This window comes from Coturnix japonica, chromosome 11 (genome assembly GCF_054131305.1).
Source record: "Coturnix japonica strain WE chromosome 11, WE-NBRP24, whole genome shotgun sequence".
NCBI classification, from domain to species: Eukaryota; Metazoa; Chordata; class Aves; order Galliformes; family Phasianidae; genus Coturnix; species Coturnix japonica.
The window spans coordinates 4,294,688-4,314,584 of NC_140673.1; the positions used below are offsets into that span (position 1 = coordinate 4,294,688).

Here is a 19,897-nt window from a genome sequence, read left to right on the forward strand (position 1 = left end):
CTTCTCTGCATGGAGCAGCACCACCACTCAGGTGGAAACTGTGCACGAGGTCCTGGGAGCTTGTCCACAAGAGCAGGCTGGGTGGCAGGAGGAATTCTCTGGGGCACTGTTTCTCTTCCTGCCCCAGTAAAATTCCTTCACAGATTGAGCAGAACAATGTTCCTCTAATCAGCAGAAAAGAAACAGCATAAGAACCATGAGAGAGAACAAACAGGAGAGCCTGATTTCAAGCTTAAGTCCTAGGCTCAGTGCATAAAAGGAACTAGGGCCCCAAAATAAAGTGCAGACAGAAATGCCACCAGTGCCTGATACCAACTTGCAGTCAACCAGAAGGGGACTCATGGCTTTGCCAAAACACATCAGTTCTACCTGTGGATGGAGGACATCCACTCCCATTTAGTCCAGCACTACAACCCCACACCAAGTTACCTGGCCTGGACAGCCCTCAGCCCACTCAGCTGCAAGGAAGCAAAACAAGCTGCCATTCACAGCCACCACCACTGACAGCACCAAGGTGAAGGTCTCTGAGTATAAAGTGGGCTTGGTTTATTCTGGTCTGATATAAGGACAGTTGCCATCTTTCTGCTGTGTCTTGTATCACTGGGATAACAGCTGGCTTTTACATGCTTCTTCCCTCTAGTTATGAGAACACCAACACAGCTCCTTTCCTGGGGATTCCCAGTAGCTGAGAGAAGGAAAGTGCAGTAACTTCACAATGTACAGTCAAAAATAGGTTTACTGGAATGTCTTTAGTCACACCTGTAAGCAGCAATACTGATAACACTGAGCTTGTGCATTCCCATGGATTGTAAAACTCAACTAGTATTTTTTTTCCTTTTGTAATACGAGAAAAACAATCCCCTTACAGCTCTCCGCAGAAGGGTCGGTCTCCTGGAACATAATGGTGTGTTTCCCTAGATAGTTTTCTCCTCCTTCGCCCCGATGAAATGATAATGAGTCCCCTCTGCCTTCCACAGCAGGAAGCAAGGAACTGCTCAAACCTTAAGTATGTTTACAACTCAATCATATATACAGAAAACTGCAATGGCAAGGAGATGGCTCCAAATCAGAGACCCAGCATTCCACAAAACAGGCGGTTTGGGAACTGAATCTTCTTTATAAAAGTCTGACAGCCGGAGCAGGTACTTGACCAACAAAAGAAATAAGGGATCAGTTGTCAGTTCTCAAAATGCTCTGTTAGAACTGGCCACTTGCCGCCGCCGCCTCCTTGCTCCTTGGAGAAAAACAACTTCAAAGCTATATACAGATATCTCACTTAAGTTACACAGCAGTTTGTTTATCCCACAGCCAGCTCCACCGAAGCCTCCAGCTGAGCCACCATCAGGTGTGGTACTTCAGGACTATGGGGACTGGAAAACAGAACACAAACAGGCTTTCAGCCAGACACCTTCATGTGCAACGGTGACACTGACAGAGAGAACCCCCTCATCTCTGTGGTGACAAACACCAAGCAGCCACAAGGGAAAGTGTGTCTTCAAGCTCAAGCCAATGCAAGCAGCTGCCAGCACACATGCTAGACAACATTTCCTGCCACCTTCATCTCCTTCCAGCTTCCCAAAATTAAACCAGATGGGATTTTCCATCAGTCACTTTCTCTCTCTCTCCAGCGCTCCCACATTGCTGCCAGTTCTGCTTCTCCTGCTCCTCACTGTGCATCAGCAGGACAACAGGCCACGAAAATGTTGCTGAAGGGCAGCACAAGAACTGCTACAGAGATGCCTCCAGCAAGTCAATGGGAGGAAAACCCTCCAGATCCACTGGCACAGAAAAGCTGCACTACTGTGCAGGGCTGCCGGAACCCATGTAGCATGTCAATCAGCACGCAGAGTGCTGAATCACCCTCCATCCCCCATCTCCAGAAGAAACATGCTTTGGTTATTACCCGTTCCATGGGAAAAGCTACTTGCAGAAAACCAAGCAGCCCAGCTCCTTTGGGAAGGAGCATTTTCTGGAAGTAGATCTATTGCAAAACAGCTGACAGACATGGAGAGGTGTTTGGAAGACTGGTCTGAAGCCCTTCTACCTACTCTTACCAGCCAGACAGCCTGGGGACTGACCTGTGCTAACCCTCCATCAGTACAATGTTGGCAACGCAATACCAGCAATAGTCCATAGGACTTGGCTTGAGCTTGCTCCACTGCATGTACACTTACACTTTGCAGAAGGGAAGCATGGTGTGGGCTACAGACACAACTAATAACCGCTGAACAGAGTGAAGCCCAATGGGAGTGCCCTCAGGTGCTCTACCCCCAGGGAGAACAGTAACAGTGTCACTCAGTGTACAGTGCAACGAACATTTCAGTGCTAGAACGGGTGGGGTGACCTGGAGCTACTCACTGATGATCACGAGCAGGAGGACGACAGCCACCAGTGCAATGATCGCCTTCATCTGCAAGAGGAGCACAGATGCATGTTACACTTGGCACCCTGTGTAGCTCCTCCTACATCTCTTTAGCTAGAAAAATGCTGAAACTCCTTTTTCCACCAGTACCCACTTTCAAGCAGCCAGAATTTCTGCTGAGAAATACATCTGGAGATTGCTGTACACACACTCAGCAGAAAGCCCCCGTATGATGCTTTCCTGACACTGCAGAGGAGAAGGGATGCCTTGGCCTGGGCAGACCTGTCTCCATCAGAAGAGATAGGGAGAAGGAGCCAATTCAAAGCATGAGCAGACAGCTCAGGAGGGAGGATGGCTTCAAATCTTGCCAGGGACACCACATCTCACATCCTTACTCGTCTCACAGGGCCAGCATCCAGCCTGGCTAACTGAACCCAAGTTCCCCAGAGAGCAAGCATGAGAGATAACTCCAGATGGCTCCTATACCAGCTGCACCACCTCCATGTGTGCCTCCAAGCCACTCAAGCCTGCACTGCTAACACTATTACAACAAACCAACAGGACAGGGACTCCTTCTAGCTTAAACTGCTCCCTTGCGGTGCTCCTGGCACACAAACTGACCCTGCTGCTTGGCTCAGGGGCTAAGGACTTGAGTGAAGGAAAACATTCCAGTTCTTGCTCACCTTGCAGCCTCGCCACCACATCTGCCTTCGAAGCTGTTTGGCTCTGTTGCTAAATGCTGTTGCATTGTCTGATAAACTCTCTGTTGAAGGAAAAAATAGAGGCAATTCAGTAGTGCACACAGCCTATCACTCACCCCACAAACCCCACTTAGTTTCAAGCAACAAACTTGGCAGTTAGGGAGAAGACCAACTGCAGAGTGATGCAGCACAGCCACAGGGGATGCCAACAGGACACCCCTTGCTAGGGGGCACACAGACCCACTGTCCCACTGAGCCCCCTTTGTCCTGGCTGCCCTCTGAGGGCAGGAATTCATTTTGCAAGGCAGCAAGCAGCAGATGGCTGAAATGCTCATGGCTGACATGAGACAGACAAACCTACATTAGCTTGAAGGAACAACTAGGTCACAGCATCCAAATGCTTCCAAACTAAAGCCCGGACATTTCCATGCCTAGATCTTTTCCAAGGCTGATTTCACGTCACTGCAAAAGGAGACCAACGTGCAGCGGCAATGAGAGAGGAGGAACTGACTCCCAAGGGGCAGTTAGAGCCTTACACAAAGGCTGCTGAGCAACCAACCACACCAGGGTGAGGTACCAGTGGATGACCAACAGACATCAGTAGTGTGGGCTGGGGCTGTGAAGGGCAGCAGCAGAAGGTGGAAAGAAGAAAATGGAGGCATAAAATTAGTTCTGCAGCCCAAGGCTGGGAAACTATTCCCAGGCAGTAAAGAAATACAAAGCGTACATCTGTCACTGGACACTTTCTGAGCTGAAACCAAGCAGCCTGGCCCAGCAGTGGGGAAGAGGTGCAGGGAAAAGCATAGATACAGCAGAGCATTTAACACCACACCTGATTTATCCTGCAGGTCATCCAGCCGCTCGCCTCTTTCAATCACCTTTGTGATGTTCTCCTGCATAACATCAATGACTTCATCCACCTGGTTCTGGACACTAGAGCAGAGAAAAGCAAAACCAGCAAGAGCATCAGGAAGCACGTCCCACCAGCTGTGCTGTGCAGCACCAGCCCTCGCTCTGAGTTGCACGTGATGGGGTATGGGAAGCTCTGGCAAAAATCCAAGGGGACAACACTGCAGGGAAGCTGATGGGATGCTGAGAAAATTCAGAGGCATGGCATTGTGTGGGGTGGGTGTCTGGCAACCCCAGACAGTGCAGAGGAATGCAGGAGGCTGTAACAGAGTCCTAGAAAGACAGCACAAGTGGGGTACCTTCCCATCAAGGGCAGGCACGGCAATCCAAACACACGATGTGTGCAGAAGCCACCTTCACAAGTACTCATCTGTCTGTGAATTTAAACTGAACAGCTTCAGTGCAGCGCTGGAACATCCAAATGCTTTGCAGTTGGACTGGTGGAAACCTGTCATGCACAAATGCAGTGAGAAACGGCACTGATTGCTGTGGGCGGGTGTCTCTGCTGTAGAGCAGTTCACATCAAAGAGGGGAAAAACACAGAAAATAATCACACCTGGTCTCTGCAGACTTCACACAACTCAGCACTGCACCTTCGCTAAATAACCTGGAGCAAAATCAAAGGCCAGAAGCAGAGCTGCTAAATGAAACCCACTCTGCCAGGGGCAGCAAGAGGATAGAAAAGAAATGGCTGCCGTGAACTGAACCAACTCATTACAACCATCTCCTCACAGTTACACAACTCGCGGGTAGTCCTTTCAGTGAGCAGTAGCCTAAATCATACCCGCAGGGTTATTATAAATGCATTTATTCACTCCATAAAAAAGCCACATTGGTGAGAGAGAAAAATTCTCCCGGTGGAAAAATACTGCTACAGTCCGGTTTGTATTTTGGAGCTGATAGACTTGTATTTTCCTGGAGATAGAAATAAGAGATTTCTCAGGGCCCTGGGGAGACAGCAGGGTACGTTGGAGACATACCGATCCCACAGAGTAAGAGGGAACAGCAGCGTCTTGGAGGCAACCCCACACACAAGGCAACAAAACAGGAATAGCTCCGGATCACTCGCTCTGCACGAAGCCTCACACTCCACTCTTTGAGTTACAGTGATTTTAAAGTACTGAAATATATTAAAAATGCACTGAGTGTTTAGCAAGTACGCACCACTGGCAGGTCTGCCCTTTGGGGACACCACCACTTCAGCATTTGCACCCATATCCTCCTTCTTTGAGCCACTGGAAACCATTTCCTCCTCACCACTATCTTTCAGATATGAAAATTTTAAGGCATTATTTGCCAAAGCAGGGTGGATTTGTAATTATTATTTATTTTGTTGTTTTATTCAGCAGCACCAGACTCAATGCCAACACTCATAGAGCAATTGCATGATGTCTAGTCTCAGAGCACCTGGGAAGAAAAGAACAGCATAATGTGCACCATGGCCTGGAGAAATGCAGCCAGAGGAGATCCAGAGCAGCATGACCGAGGCTGGGGCCCTGTAGAACAAGGAGCAGGGCCCCGCTCCTGAGCCTCAGCCAACGCTCAATCTAAACAGAAGCTGCTGTGTCTCTAATTGAAAGACATTGAGTTCTGGTTCACACTGACCTAATTCTCTTGTCTCCCTGGCAGCTATGTGCCTCTCACCAAGGAGATGTTTGCGCTGAGATGCACAAGGAGCAGCTACAACACACCATAGAAGCTTCAATGGGAAAGCATACATTTGCTTATCCTTCCAAAAACAGGCAAGGAAAATCACTAAAAGAAAAGGTGTTCTTTTCTCCACGACAAGCTCCACAGAGCTGCAAACAGCACTATAAAGGGGCTTCGTGCCTTAGCATTGCAGGTCAGGCTTCGCTGCACCTCTGCACTGCAGCTTCTGCAGTTGGAACAGGCAGGGAACCTGGTGAAGCCAAATTCTGACGCATCAGCCCACAATAGAGCACGTGCTGGATTTCAAAGCACACCTAAGAACCTTGCTGTAGTCAGGACACCACAGGAAAGAAACCTGCCTTCCCCATGCAGTATCACAGCGTCTGTCCCTGCATCCACCTAATGGGGAAGGCAGGTTCCTTTCCTATGGCACACAGCAGCAGCTCTTGCCTCCCTTTTGGAGTTTCCCACCTGGAAGGAAAAGGCACAGAAAATCCCCAGCAGATCCCTGTCCTGAGCCCATCCTAAGCACCCATTGTGAAAGGCAGGCAGCAGAGCCAGCACTATGCACAGGTGGCACTGAGCACGTGGGCACAAAGCTCATGTCACAGTGTCCAGCCCACACAGGGATGCACAACGCTGCAGCCTGTTCTGGGGCAGCAGGTGACAAGACAGGAAGCACGTTCTGGAAGGGAACTTCTTCCCTTTGGCACGAGGGGAAGCCCCAGGTTAGAGCTGTAAGCAACCCTGACAGAGCCTGGGGTGAGAGAGGGAAGAAGAAACATCTGCTACCCCAAGCAAGCCAACTTGGCAAGAACTCTGAGGACTTAAACATAGTTTCACGGGCAGAAGACTACATTTTCAGTATGTAAATATTTCTGAAAACACTTACTGGATTCAAAATAAAGGGATTTCCTCCCACAGCAGATTTGTAGGCAAGCTGTCCTGCTACAAGCAGCAGGCAGGAGCACACCGGGGTACGATGCACACAGGAACGTGCAGCATGGTGCCACCTGTGCTCTGCAGGGCAGGGCTGTGAGCTAAACCACCCTGCTGTGCACCAGCACCTCAAAGAAGTTGATGGGGCTCAGACCCCTATGCCAAGCTACATCTCAGCATCACACCACTTCTGACCCGAGCTGCTGGGAAACTGCTGTGTGCCTTCACTGCGTGCTTCACTGTGTGCCACAGCCCAGCTACGCTGCTAACAGAAATACGACATCTCACAGATGGGGAACAGAGAGACAGAAATCAAAGCCTAAACTTTCATTGATGTATATAGTTTTTCTCCATGGAAAGCAGACATGTTTGAGCACCCTGATACTGTCAGATATCTGATGCTACAGCAGGGAATGAAACTTTGAGTCCCACCAGGTGCCTCAACCACCAGCAGCCCGTTCCTGCTTTTCACCCCTCTCCCACCCATCACCACAACAAGAGAAGCCTCTCCACGAAGGGGCTGAAAGATGCACGACCTACACATCAGTTCACATTAGTCTGATACGCCTGAGGTTCAGAACTCAACTCACATCAATTGGAAAATATTTTCTTGTTTTATTTGGCAAGAAAGAACGAATAGTCTAATATAAAGTGTATTTCCTGTTCAGGAGCTGTTGGCTTTTGACACATTTCATGTATCTAATTCCTGCTAGATTTCCAATAGAAATAAAGCAGACTAAACATCTGCCAGGAGAGAGAGCAAGACAACAGCATCAAGGATCTCTGGCCAATGACTGCAAATACGCCTTTAACAAGGATAACAAGTGCATGCTGTTGGAGCAGCAGGAAGAGATCCACCAGTGCTCAGCTGGGCTCACATTCTACTTGTGCTTGGCCTGGGCCAAAGTGGGCAGCAGAAGTCTTTCCTTTGTGGACACATCAAGTCAGCTACTGAACAACTCTGTAGGCCAGTCATGGTGATTGAACAACAGTGCTGCATTCTTCAGACATGGTAAACAGGCCATGCACACACCACAGGATGGGCTGTTCAAGGCCACTTGTTGTCTCTAAGTTGGCTGTTTACAGCCAGCATGACACACTTCTATTTTCCACCCCAGGCGATGTGGTGGTATTAATAGTGTTGCGTACTGTGGTGCAAATTATACCCGAACACCCCCCTGTTGTGGCTGTAACCCCAGGAAAAGGCAACAGGAGCAAGCAGTGCAGGCAGGGCCGAGGCAGGAGGCTGTGCTCAGCAAGGCACAGCTGCCCACAGATCTCAGCTGTGCTCAGCACGGGGTGTCAGCACAGAACTGCGCCACAAATGGCTGCTTCCAAGCTGCTCCTTCAGCACAGCTGCAAGGAACAAAGTGGTTGATGCCTCTCTGAAGCCTTGAAAGGAGGCATGACAACAAGGTCTTAGGTGTTACCTTCATTGAAAGTCTGCATTATGGATGGGGCCTATCACACATCCATCCACCTGTGACAACAGCCAGGCCCTGGGCAGCTCCTGCCAGCTGCTGCCATCGGGCCAATCCCCATATTCTTCCCTCTTCAGGAGGTGACACTGGGCTTGTAGCCAGACAGAGCCTATGGGGTGCAGTCCCAGAGCCAAAGATGCTGGTCATTCCTGTCAGCACAATGGGAAAACCACAGGGACCAGCACCCAGCTCCCAGTGAACCCTATGAGCACTCCTCCCCTACAAGATTTGCAGTGCTCCCCAACATCTCCTTCTGCAGCCAAGTCAGGTTCAAGGGTCTCTGCTGCCAGACCCTCCACACTGACCCACATCCCTTCATTGCCAAGGACAGATAGGTAGTTTCCAGTCTCGCCCATTACATTCACCATGTTCTCCACCATTGCTCCCGTGAGCCCGTTACTTTTTCCTTTGCCCATTTTACCAGTTTCATTTTACACACATCTTCACACTTTGTTCCCTCCAGCAACACACTACTCCAGTCTCTCTGGCTTTGCCCAGCTAAGCCTCAGCTCTCCCAACACTCAAATTGCTCCTGTTTCACCAGACAAGCAGCCTTGCGCCCCTGTATATGTCATGGTATGACTGGTGTCCAGCTATAAACCCAACAGCTCCTTGGTGAATTCTTTCTTTTTTCTTCCCCTTCACAGCTGCAGTGCTCTCCTTCAGCTCCCTGCAAGCTCCCATGGCCCTTCTGTCTCACCAACACATGGGAAGGGAAGAGCTCCTGCCCCTCTCTGCTATGCAGAGGGAAGACCCTCTGCAATTTCCCTCCAGCAGAGGAGGATAGAGAGGCCAGCATTAACTCCCATAACCTTTACAGAGCTGACACCACTTACAACTGTCATCCTCACTGACTTCAGACCAGTACAGCACCACACAACGAAGGCTGTATCCACATTGCCTTCCTGCCACAACCTGAACTTCTCTACCAGCAGCATCTTGATGCCCGAGAGAGAGCACAGGCCCACTGAAAACACAGGACACAGCAGCCAATCCACCCTCCTGCATAACTCAAATGCACTTTGCCTCTCAAGATAACGCAGTGAGCAGGCACACAGCTCAGCACTGCCTACAGCTGTCACTGAGTCACTAAGCCAGAGAATGGCTGAGCTGTGGAGGTCAACTGGCCCAGCCCCACAGTCCACCCATCCATCCCACAGCAACAACAACCTGTTTATGAGGCTGTTATGGGGGACGATGACAAAAGCCTTACTGAAGTCCAGCTCAGAGAAGACCAAAGAAAGTCAAGGAAGGTCAGAAACTAAATAAAGAGGGTCAGAAAACTAAATAGTGTGTAGAAATTCCAAAGAAGATCCCAAACACACCACCAGCCTCTCAGTCACGCTGCTCTCCAGTGACCATGAATGAACTTTATGGGCAGAGAATATGAACGGAAGGAGCCAAGATGGATTTTATTAGCTGCCCATTTCCACATAAAGAAAACAACAACAACACAACAACCCCTACTCACATGTTTGCGCTAACAAACCCTGCCAAACCAACCTGCTTAGACCTAAATAACTTCGCTTTCTGGACTGAAAAGATCCTTTTGCCTCCTTTGGTTAGGAATTTCAATTCAACTCCACAAACTCCTAAAATACCATTATTAAATCACTTCACCATGGACTTGGAAAAGTCAGAATTGTCCCTAATTAAGTCTCACCTAGAAGAGCCTCTTTGACACTAGCTCCCAATGACTCATCTCAGAGATGCACTGGCTGATTCAAGGCATGAAGAAAACATTCCTAATGAAGAGTAACCCCAAGGCTGCACACAAAACAATACGGCCTGATTAACGTCCAGTCATTGGTCTCTGACTTCTGTTCTGCCTCGTGGATGCCAGCAAATACAACAGCACAACTTAACACAGAGGTCTCTGAGCACCCCGTCCTTCCCATTAAGTGTCACCATCACTTCTCTAATTGGAAGGAGCAGGGCTAATCAGAGCCTAGAATAAGCATCACCCAGGAAATGACTCACTTGGAGGACTCAGTGTCCCTTCCTTCCTTCTTCTCGCCCTGTTACAGCCAATGATCCTGCTCCAGCTGTACAGGGCTCCTGTTTCTCCAGCTGCTTCGACCCCACTGAGTCACTGCTCATCTCCAGGTCACCTCTACCTCATTATCACTGAAATATACCACAGGCTTTGGAAACTCCACCATGACACTGTGATAAAGTTCTACCCCTCTTCTGCTATTAAAGCACAGCTCCTTGATAACGTGAAACAAATTTGATTTTCCTTTACGGGCTGTGAAATTACAATCAGATGAAACAAAGCACGAGCCACTGATCAGAACTACAGAAAAACAGTCTGCTAACAGAGCAGCAGGAGCCTGTAACATCAGCATAAAATATTATGTGAGCGATGCAGAGGAACATGAACTTACTGCCTGATCTTGTCATTTCTGGGTCCAAACCTCGGTCCGGAAGGTCCCCTCCTGCAGCAGAAAAGGACAGGAATTACAATAGCAGATGCAATGAAAACATGTGTTTAAATCAAAGACCTAAAGATACACAATAGGGCAGGGAGCAGCTCTTGGTATCAGCATTCCCAGCCTTAGAGCTCCAGGCGGTTCAAACATCACACACCCCGTGTCTGCTCAGAAACTCACAAGAAGAAGTCCTCCTCTTCATCTGAATCCTCCTCCAAAAGGTTCCTCTGTGAACAAAGCAAAACACCATCAGTGTCAGCCTCTTCACATGACACCACCAGCACCTTCAGAGCACAGGGCGGTGCTGAGCCCTCATGGGAGACCATCAGCGCTGCCTCCCAGGTACGGGAGCTGTGCTGCTGTACCCTGTGAGCTGTGTGTGCTGTCACAGCACCCAGCGGTGTTTGCCGGCCCTGCCGCCCCTCAGGCCGAGCTGCAGCACAGCGGGCCCGGCCCGGCCGCACTCACCCGCTCGCTCTTCACCGAGCCCGTCACCTCGTCATCGTTCAGGTGCCGCTTGAACTTGGGCGGCATGATCCCTGCGGGGGAACCGGAACCGGGAGGACGGACACGGCCCCTCAGCGGGCAGCGGGCCGGGCCGGCAAATGGCCTCCAGCACCGGAACCGGGCAGAGCCATCGAGCCGCTCTGCGATCCAACGAGCGCCGAGCGATCCACCCGATCCACCGCGGTCTGTATATGGGCGGGGTCTGTGTATGGGCGGGGTCTGTATATGGGCGGGCGGCCCGACGGGGGCTGCGATGCCCACGAGCAGCCGGTGTCTGCGGCGGGGAATTTCCACGTCCCGGCGCTGCTCCACCTGCTTTATCCACCCCCCCCAATAAGTGCTATGGGACCCCCGTACCTGGCAGCTGTACAGCCCCGAGCTGATGGAAGGCAGCTCTGGGGCAGCACCGCGGGCAGCCCCCCCTGCGCTGCGGGCTGTCGCGGCGCTGAGTCCCCCGTTACGACACCCGTGTTCCCATGGGGTCCCCTCCTGCCCGTCCCGTCCATCTCCTCCCGCCGCAGCCCTGGCCCGCGGCCGCGAATAGTTTGGCCTGGGCCACCCCGCGGTGCCGGAGCTTTGCCAGCGGGCGGCACGGGGGGGCCGGGCGGTCTGGAAGGTTCCCGCGGCCCTATAAAGGCGGGCGGCAGAGCGGGGTGCCCATAGGGACCATGCCGGGCGCTTGGCTGTCGCTGCTGCTGCTGGCGGGGGGCATCGCCCCCAGCGCCCGCGGGGACCCCGCCGCTCTGCTGCGGAGAGAGAACGACGGCAGCGGGCGATGCACCTACAGCTTCACGGTGGCCAGTCCCGGCGAGGCCAGCTGCCCCGAGGCCGGTGCCGTAGCGCAGCTGAGAGACGAGCTGGCCGCGCTCACCGCCCGTCTGAGCCGCCTGGAGGGAGCGGGAGGTGTGGGGGGAATGGGGGGCTCGGGGCCGAGGGGCGCTGATGTGAGCGGAGTGTGGTCGCGGGGCCCCCAGCGAGCGGCCCCGGGGGGGTGCGAAGAGCTGCAGCGGGCCAAGGAGCGGCTGGAGGAGGAGAAGGGCAGGTTGGAGAGGGAGAAAGAGGAGCTGGGCCGGCGGCTGGAGAGCAGCGCCCGGGAGATCGCCCGGCTCAGGGCCGCGCAATGTCCCTCCGGAACGGGGGGGGTGCCCGGCCGCGACACCCTGCGCTCCGCCAGCAAAGGTCAGTGCTGGGGGTGGGAATCTGCGGGCATCCTCTGCGCCCCGAGTCCTACATCCTCCCCGCGCTATCGGGTCCCTCTGTCCTCCCCTACACCCTGCATTCTGTGCCCCCACCTGGGCCACCTGCCTTTGCCCCTTAGAATAGCGCCTACCCACTGCGAGGACCCAGCATGGGGACCCTCAAGCCCTCTCCCCATCTCCATACCCGGGCTGTTTGCCAGCCACATCGGCGTGGGATGGAGCACACTAATGTGGGGAGCCACGGGGCTCTGCCCACGGGGAATTAAACTCGTGGGAAGTGAACAGCGGGGTCAGCAGTGTCCCCCAGCCCTGGGTCACCGATGTCACCAGGCTCCCAAGATAGAGGTTCAGCATTTGGGGGGGGGGTGGGCTCGGTGTTGGGGCTCACCCGGCTGCCTGCCCCCCTCCCCCCCCATAGCCCCCAGGTGGGAGCCGGAGCCCCTCAGCTACCAGGAGCTGCAGTCGGAGAGGACGGAGCTCCCGGCGTCCCGGCTGATGGAGGAGACGGCGCTCGGCCGCCCGCGAGCCGAGGACTCGGGTACAGCCCCGGGATGGGCTGGGGGCATTGGGGTGGCGGCGTGGGGAATCGAGGAGAAGTGGGGCCGGGGGAGCCCCGGGGCCCTGCGTGACCACAGCCCCGGCACTGACGCGTCCTTCCCGCTGTCCCCACAGGCTGCGGAGAGCTGGCGTGGGTGGGGGAACCGGTGGTGCTGGGCCGGGCCGACACCATCGCCGGTAAATACGGTGTGTGGATGAAGGACCCCGAGCCCGTGGCCCCCTTCACGCGGGAGACCACGTGGCGCGTGGACACGGTGGGCACGGAGGTGCGGCAGCTGTTCCAGTACGAGGCGGCCGAGCAGCTGGCCCGGGGGTACCCCGCCAAGGTGCACGTCCTGCCGCGGCCCCTGGAGAGCACCGGCGCCGTCGTGTACCGGGGCGGGCTCTTCTTCCAGCCGCGCCGCTCCCGCGCCTTGGCCCGCTACGACCTGCGGGCTGAGGCCATCTCTGCAGAGCGGGAGCTGCCGGGCGCCGGGTACCACGGGCAGTTCCCCTACTCGTGGGGCGGCTACACCGACATCGACCTGGCGGTGGATGAGACGGGGCTGTGGGTGGTGTACAGCACCGAGAAGGCCAAGGGCGCCATCGTCCTCTCCAAGCTGGACCCCGAGACGCTGGAGATCCGGCGCACCTGGGAGACCAACATCCGCAAGCAGTCGGTGGCCAACTCCTTCATCATCTGCGGGACCCTGTACACCGTCAGCAGCTACTCCGCGCCCAACGCCACCATCAACTTTGCCTACGACACGGCCACCGGCACCAGCCGCAGCCTCAGCATCCCCTTTGAGAACCGCTTCCAGTACCTCAGCATGGTGGACTACAACCCGGCAGAGCGGCGGCTCTTCGCCTGGGACAGCTACAACATGGTGGCCTACCCTGTGCGCCTCGTCCATGCCTGAGCGCTGCCCGGCGCCCGGCCTCCTGCTGATGATCCTGCAATGAAATCCCGTTGTGCTCCTCAAAACAAAGCGCTTCTCCAGGGCTGAGCTGTGCCGGTGGATGTGTCCCTGTCTGGCCCTTGAGGGTCTGAGTGGGTGCTGGTGGTTCCCAGCCCTGCTCCAGCATCCTCATAGCGCAGAGATGGGAGCGGCAGGGTTCAGATGGGCAGGTTGCTTGCCCAATGCCCATTGCCTTCCTGCTGGGACTGGTGAGGGGGCACCTTCAGCCATGCTGGCCCTGCACTGCTCCTATCCCATCTGACCTTCTCTCACTTTGCCTTTCCAGCAGCTCTCCCATGCTGCTTCCAGAGCCCGCAGTTATCACTATTTATTGTAGAAAGGCTGTAGGAGTCTCGCTAACCCCTCAGCTTGGGGGGGAGACACCCCAATAAATGCTGCAGTATTAAATCAGAACAAACATCTGAGTTTCAACCGCTGAAACACTGGAGATTTGCTTAATAAACATATTATTACAAGGTTCAGGGAGTGAGTTTGGGACTGGTGGGAGGCAGGTTTGGGGGATGGGAGCGTGCCGTGTCCTGTCCTTGCTGAGCAGTGCTGGCCATCTGCAACCCCCAGGGTGGGATACAAAGGCACAGTCCCATTCTAGAATGGCAGTGGACAAGGGGATGCCACAGGCACCAAGGCAACGTGAGTCCTAGAAGCAGGCAGCACACACATCCTGCAATGCCAGTGAGTCTGGAGGGCTGGGGGGGCTCTGCTTTAAGTGGGGGTGGACAAGGGATGGGGTACAAGTGTCAGCACTCACTGCCCTGTGGCTCCTGGAGGCTCTGAGCTCCCTTCTCCTCCCGCAGGCCTGGTGCACAGCAGAGCAGCACAGGCAGAGGTGTCCCCCCAGCAGTGATGTGCCCACATCATCACCATGGTGAAACCTGTCGGTAGATGTGCCCGTGACCCGCACCGAGCCTCCGTGGCACTGAGATGCCTCAGCACCTTCTGCACCGTGCCCAGGCCTGGGGAGGCCGTGTCCTGCAGCTGCTGCCACCTCTGTGTCACCCCGCAGCTGGCAGCCGCTCCACTGCAGGACTACGGCGAGGTGGACCGGCAGCACAACCCCCCGGTCTCCGTCAGCCACGCCGTCTTCTCCAGGGATGAGGAGCTGGAGCTGCGAGAGGAACGGTGGGAGGAGCTGGGACCCTCCAGTGTCCCCTCCATGGATCCCGAGTGCTGCCGGGCCTGCAACACCTGCACACTGCGGGGCACCCAGCTCCACGTGCAGGCCCGCGTCAAGGAGCAGCCCAGTGCCACCATGAGGGAGGCTGAGCCCAGGGCTGAGGCCTTCCCATGGCTGCCAGCATCTCAGTGCAACAACCCGGCCATCGACCGCAGCCCCATGCCCTCCCTGCACACCTGCTGGGCGCTGTACGAGGGCCGAGAGCTGGGCCTGCAGGGTGAGGGGACGCAGTGCAGGCACAGCTGCCAGCAATAAACTTCAGTCCAGCACAGCACTCCTGGCCCTGGGGAACTGCTGTCTGTGGCCATAGGGCAGCCGACCTGCTGCCTCACTCTGAAACCCACCCTGGGGGTGAACGGTTCAGTGGAGAGAGAATTGAGGTGGAAGGGACCCTTAAAGGCCACCTGGTCCCACTCCCCTGTGATGAATGGGGACACCCACAGCTCCATCAGGTGCTCAGAGCCCACCCAGCCTGACCTTGTCTGTCTGCAGGGACAGGGCACCACCTGATGTCCCCAGAGCTGAGGTGAGAGGCATTGCGGGAGCCCAAGGCCACAGAACTGGGGTGGAGGGGCCCACGTGTGTCAGCTCCTCCCCACTGGGGATGAAGGGACGGTTTGTTTCGTGCACTGTGGAGCTCAGGGAGCTGCACGAGGACCAGACCGACAGAGCCCAGGAATTCACAGCTCCCCTTCCCTGCCAGCACCGGGGGCTTTTCAGGCTGGGAAGTCCGTCATTTAATTGACTGAGAAAATAAAGGAAGACAAGCCAAGATACACAGGATTTCCAGAAAGCTGGGCTTAAACTGAACAGCAGTAAATACACAGACTGACTTAGCGGGCTGCTCAAAGTCAGCCCAGAGATTCCCTCCCCTCCCAAAGCCCAGCAGGAAAGTTTGAGAGTCCCTCAAAAACAAACCAGCAGAAAACAGGCATTCATTTCTCCCACCTTCTTCCTCATGCTCCCAGGTGCTCACTGTAGCCGTGCTTGTCCTTCTCCCATACAAGCAGCACTTTACCTGCAGCCTTACCTACTCAGGAGTCACTTCTGCAATGGCTCCAGCTCCAGGTTACAGCACCTCCATCTGACCCACACTGCTGTAGTTTAAGCCCCTGGAAGCACCGACCCCAGCAGCACAGGGCTTCAGCTCCTTCACTGCCCCCAGAGCACAGCCCCAGCCTGCCCGACAGCAGCACAGCTCTTCCCATGTCTGCCCTACAGAGGGATATAGCAAAGCCGGCTCCTTCTTTTCCCAGGGCAGAATTGTTTCTCTGCCCCAAGACAGAAATGGGAAGAAAAGGTGCTGGACGTCTGCTATGAGCAGCACACCCTCTGGTGGCCGCAGGGAGCAGCTGCCTTCCCCTGGTACAGCCTCCAGCTGCTCTGCTCGGCATCACCTGCAGCTGAAGGGCTGCTGAGGTTTTCAACCCCTCACTACGATCTGTGCTTCAGGGTGAGCGAGGAGAGAAAAAGGTCAGTAACTGCACGGTGTGAAGTGGTGGGTGCATTGGGGGCTCGGCCATTTCCTTCTTCCCTTCTGGCCACGAAACGGTGAGTTGGGAATGGAGCATTGCAGGAGGTCTGAGCAGCAGAGGGAAGCTCCCTGCTCCTGCAAGGGAAGTGCTCCCAAAAGAAACAGGCACATCTTGCTGTCAGAGGTGAGAGCATCCAGCTGGATGGATCCAGGTCTCCCACGACCAGCAGCTCTTCTCCAAGCGAAGCATCGCGAGTCTCCAACACCGAGCAGCTCACCAGCAACATCACATCCAATGGGTACAAGCAGCAGAGTGCTCTTTGCAGGCACTCAAGATCTTCATGGAGAACAGGAGCAGAGGGAAGCCACCAAAAGAGCCGCTCCAAACTCAATTTCTCTCTCCGGCCCTTCTCCTTTCCCAGGCTGCAGCACACTCTTCACATTCTTCACGTCTGGGTGCTCTCCTGGCATCCTGCGGCACACTGTGAATCACGAGATTACCAGGGTGCTTTATTTAGAGAATACTTTATTAGTTTCTGTAATCAAACCCATGTAAATAAGACCGTACATATTTAATACAGTGCGTTACCCCTGTACAAATGGGAAGGAGGAAAAAAAAAAAAAAAGAACTGCAGTTTAACATTTCTAGACCAATATGGCTGTTAATCTCTGTACAATGCCAACTCACACCACGAGTGGGAAATCTCCTTGTCTTTGTCTGGAGTTGACATCACAGCTCAAGTTTCCAAAAATTCAAATTATATATATATATATTTATATAAAAAGAGAACCAAGAGCGATTCACGAGGCATCAATAGCAGCAACGGCCTCTCCAGCTTCTGCAGTCACCCCGACAGAATTATACACATCAGGCTTCCAACTCACTCCGCTTTCCAAAACAAAAAGAGAAACCACACCAAAGGAACAACAACAACAACAAAAATCCCAGAAAAAAACCAAGTTCTGCTACTGATGTGGTACCTGGTGCTTTATTAGCTTTGCAATCATCGTCTGGAAAAAAAAAAACAAAAAAACCTCTAGAATAACATTATTAAAAACAGCTCCAGTATAGCACAGTCACTACTACATATCATAAGCAGGTACGGGATATCTTACATTCACAGAAGTATCATACAGTACTGTCCTACAGCTATAATACTAGAGGATACAATTAAAAAGGCATTATCTGACTTGATTCTACGTTCCAGCTCACCGTGGGCGGGGAAGCGGTGCGACGCAGCTCCGATAGAAAGAATGCACCTTTATAGAGGATTCTCTTTGATCCAACAAGGTTTGTTTTATTCTGGTGGCACAGCTCTAAGTGCTCATCGCTGTATACAGACATAAGCTGGAAACCGTTTAAAGATCACTCGCTTCATATAAAGACAGCTGGACAGAGGTGTATGGAGGAACTGGGATATGGATGCAATTAACCTTTCAACTCCAGAGGTGAACGACTGAGGGGGTGGGTGTAGAGAACACGGGTGGCCAAGTAGCATTTTCATATTGTGATCTTAGATACAGTATATTGTCATCCAAGAAGCAGCAGCCAGCAAAGCACTGCCTTCAGAGGGAGTTCCACACTGCCACGTTACCCTTTGTGCTACGTTACGTGGCAGGCAGTAAAGGTGATTCTGCCAGCTATGGGAATCCCTCTGTTTAATACAACACGGGAGCTCCTTAAGTCACTACAAACTTAATGCACGTTACTTGGCCCAGCACCATTTTCAGATCTGCGTGTTCTCATACTCATGAGTTTATAAAAAGATAAATAGCAGCTGGAGATCAGAAGAAAGTGAGAGTATTCATCTCGTCAGCTAGGAACATGCCTCCCCAACCGCCTTCCTCGCTGTGCTATGCCTCAGCTCTCAGGCTGGGAAGCAAACAGGTGTGTAAGCCAGAACATGCGCACACGTGTGAAACGTGCACACTACCAAAAGCGGTTCTTCATGCTGTCACAGGAAATAATAAGCCCAAAGAGCCCAGAAGCTCAGCTGGATACACAGCAGTTTCAATTCATAACTGCTGACAGCTTCTATGTCCCTTTATGTAGTTAAGAGCCCTGCAGGGAGAGAGGACTGCCATCTCATCCTTGGGGCTACAAATTCATGCTGCCACCGCCATCTCCCCCGTCCTCCCCTTCCCCCCCCAACCTCCAAGGAAATACAGCCTCTAAGATTTTGTTTCTTCGGTTTTGATTGCCTGAGGTTTGATTGGTCCAGTTCTAACAGGCTTTGTAGCTGCAGGAGGTGCGGGGGCAGGCTTCTCCTCTGCTTTGTCCTGGCAGACCCCTGAAGAGTCAGCGATGGCCTCGGAGGGTTTGCTCCCGTTCTCATCCACTTTCTGCGCTTTGCCTCCTATCGGTTTGCTCTGCTGCTGCTCAGAAAAGAATCTCTGGGTGGACTGAAGTACCTCTGCTCTCTGCTTTGCCTTAAGAAAGGAAGAAAACACATTTACTGAAGAGATGGGGACAGGAATAAAAGCGACTTCCCAAAAGTAATTCCCAAATGAAAGGACTGACCACCTTGGCCAGGCTTTGCCACAAGGGCAGAGTCTGTCCAGCTCCTTCCCAGGTACCAACACATCAGGGCACTTGGCTCCTCAGCACAGTGTGCCTCGGCTTCCCTTGCTCTTCACAATCCTCACATCCACAAGAGAGAAGAACCAAGAACAAGTTTCAATCATCATCTCACGTCTTTTTATGTTTCTAACTAGCATTACAGAACCCAAAAGTACAAACAGCCCTGAAAGAGTACAAACAAACTCAAGTTCCATTGCACAGTGTCAGACAGGACCAGAACACATTTGAGCTCTGACACTACCCATCCACACCAGCTGCCCTTCATCCAGCCCCTGCACCCAGGAAGCTCAGAGCATGGGGCAGCGGGAGAGAAGCAGTCTCAGCAGCCAAATTTTCCTCCTGTTGCTCTGGACACAGACTTTGGAGCCTGCAGTGCCACTGCAGCTGAACCCAAATCTGTGCTACATGTAGCTGATGCTGTATCTGCTTCTAACTCAAAGCAAGTTCTCATCCTGGGAAGCACAAATGACTGCCAGGCTTTCTTCAAATCCCTCCTGACCCCACCCAGTAACCTCGACTTGCACTTAAGTTCAGCCTTCACGACCAAGTGTTAAAGCTGCATCTTATGCTGGACCTTCCACATGTCAGTGAAGAGCTGTGCACACCAGATGCTTCTGACCAAACACCTGGCCCTCCTCCCCATCCCAGATGTGGGTAAAGCAGGAGCTGCACTGCCAGTTCAACTGTCTGGAAGCAGTTAAATGCCTCTTATAAATAAGACCTACTTTATACAAGGAACCCCAACCACAACACAGACATCCAGAACCCACACACCTCTCTGGATGTTAAGTACTTTACAGGAAGTTGGAGACAAAAAAAAAATAGCCAAAGCCCAGAACATGATGTCTTAGTTTCGAAAACATCCAGTTGCTTCAAGTAGCCAAAACCAGTAACAGAACAGAAAACAAATCTGTGAACTCTGGCATGCCAAACTGCAACTACAGCCTGGTTTTACTGAAGCCAGACAGACA

General features: G+C 53.2%; 4 protein-coding genes across 54 annotated transcripts in view; 2 read left to right on the plus strand and 2 right to left on the minus strand.

Moving 5' to 3' along the window:
* Positions 1-523: 523 nt before the first annotated feature.
* Positions 524-11,130, minus strand: VAMP4 (vesicle associated membrane protein 4). Its single transcript, XM_015869654.3, has 7 exons — positions 10,943-11,130; positions 10,655-10,701; positions 10,430-10,480; positions 3,896-3,996; positions 3,046-3,125; positions 2,359-2,410; positions 524-1,370 (listed from the first exon to the last, which is right to left on the minus strand). Exons 1-7 carry the CDS (start codon positions 11,006-11,008, stop codon positions 1,342-1,344), a joined length of 426 nt encoding a protein of 141 aa, XP_015725140.2. The 5' UTR covers positions 11,009-11,130; the 3' UTR covers positions 524-1,341.
* A 78-nt stretch (positions 11,131-11,208) lies between these two features.
* Positions 11,209-14,158, plus strand: MYOC (myocilin). 2 transcript variants are annotated; one of them, XM_015869653.3, is made up of 3 exons: positions 11,209-12,160; positions 12,599-12,718; positions 12,853-14,158. In XM_015869653.3, exons 1-3 carry the CDS (start codon positions 11,458-11,460, stop codon positions 13,635-13,637), a joined length of 1,608 nt encoding a protein of 535 aa, XP_015725139.2. In that variant the 5' UTR covers positions 11,209-11,457; the 3' UTR covers positions 13,638-14,158. The 2 variants fall into 2 exon arrangements, with proteins under 2 accessions (XP_015725139.2, XP_085367051.1); XM_085510925.1 differs by lacking the exon at positions 12,599-12,718 and having other exon boundaries at positions 11,345-12,160.
* A 134-nt stretch (positions 14,159-14,292) lies between these two features.
* LOC146758974 (uncharacterized) lies at positions 14,293-15,145 on the plus strand. Its single transcript, XM_085510929.1, has 2 exons — positions 14,293-14,369; positions 14,492-15,145. Exon 2 carries the CDS (start codon positions 14,560-14,562, stop codon positions 15,124-15,126), a length of 567 nt encoding a protein of 188 aa, XP_085367055.1. The 5' UTR covers positions 14,293-14,369; positions 14,492-14,559; the 3' UTR covers positions 15,127-15,145.
* A 1,556-nt stretch (positions 15,146-16,701) lies between these two features.
* Positions 16,702-19,897, minus strand: part of PRRC2C (proline rich coiled-coil 2C) — a 63,339-nt gene continuing 60,143 nt past the window's right edge. For 48 of the 50 annotated variants that reach the window (XM_085510864.1, XM_085510855.1, XM_085510904.1 and 45 more), the window contains one exon: positions 16,855-18,775. In XM_085510864.1, coding sequence (XP_085366990.1) covers positions 18,518-18,775 — 258 coding nt within the window. In that variant the 3' untranslated portion in view covers positions 16,855-18,517. Of the gene's footprint in view, positions 16,828-16,854; positions 18,776-19,897 lie in introns of those variants that run through there. The other 2 variants (XM_085510903.1, XM_085510905.1) reach the window with 2 other exon arrangements.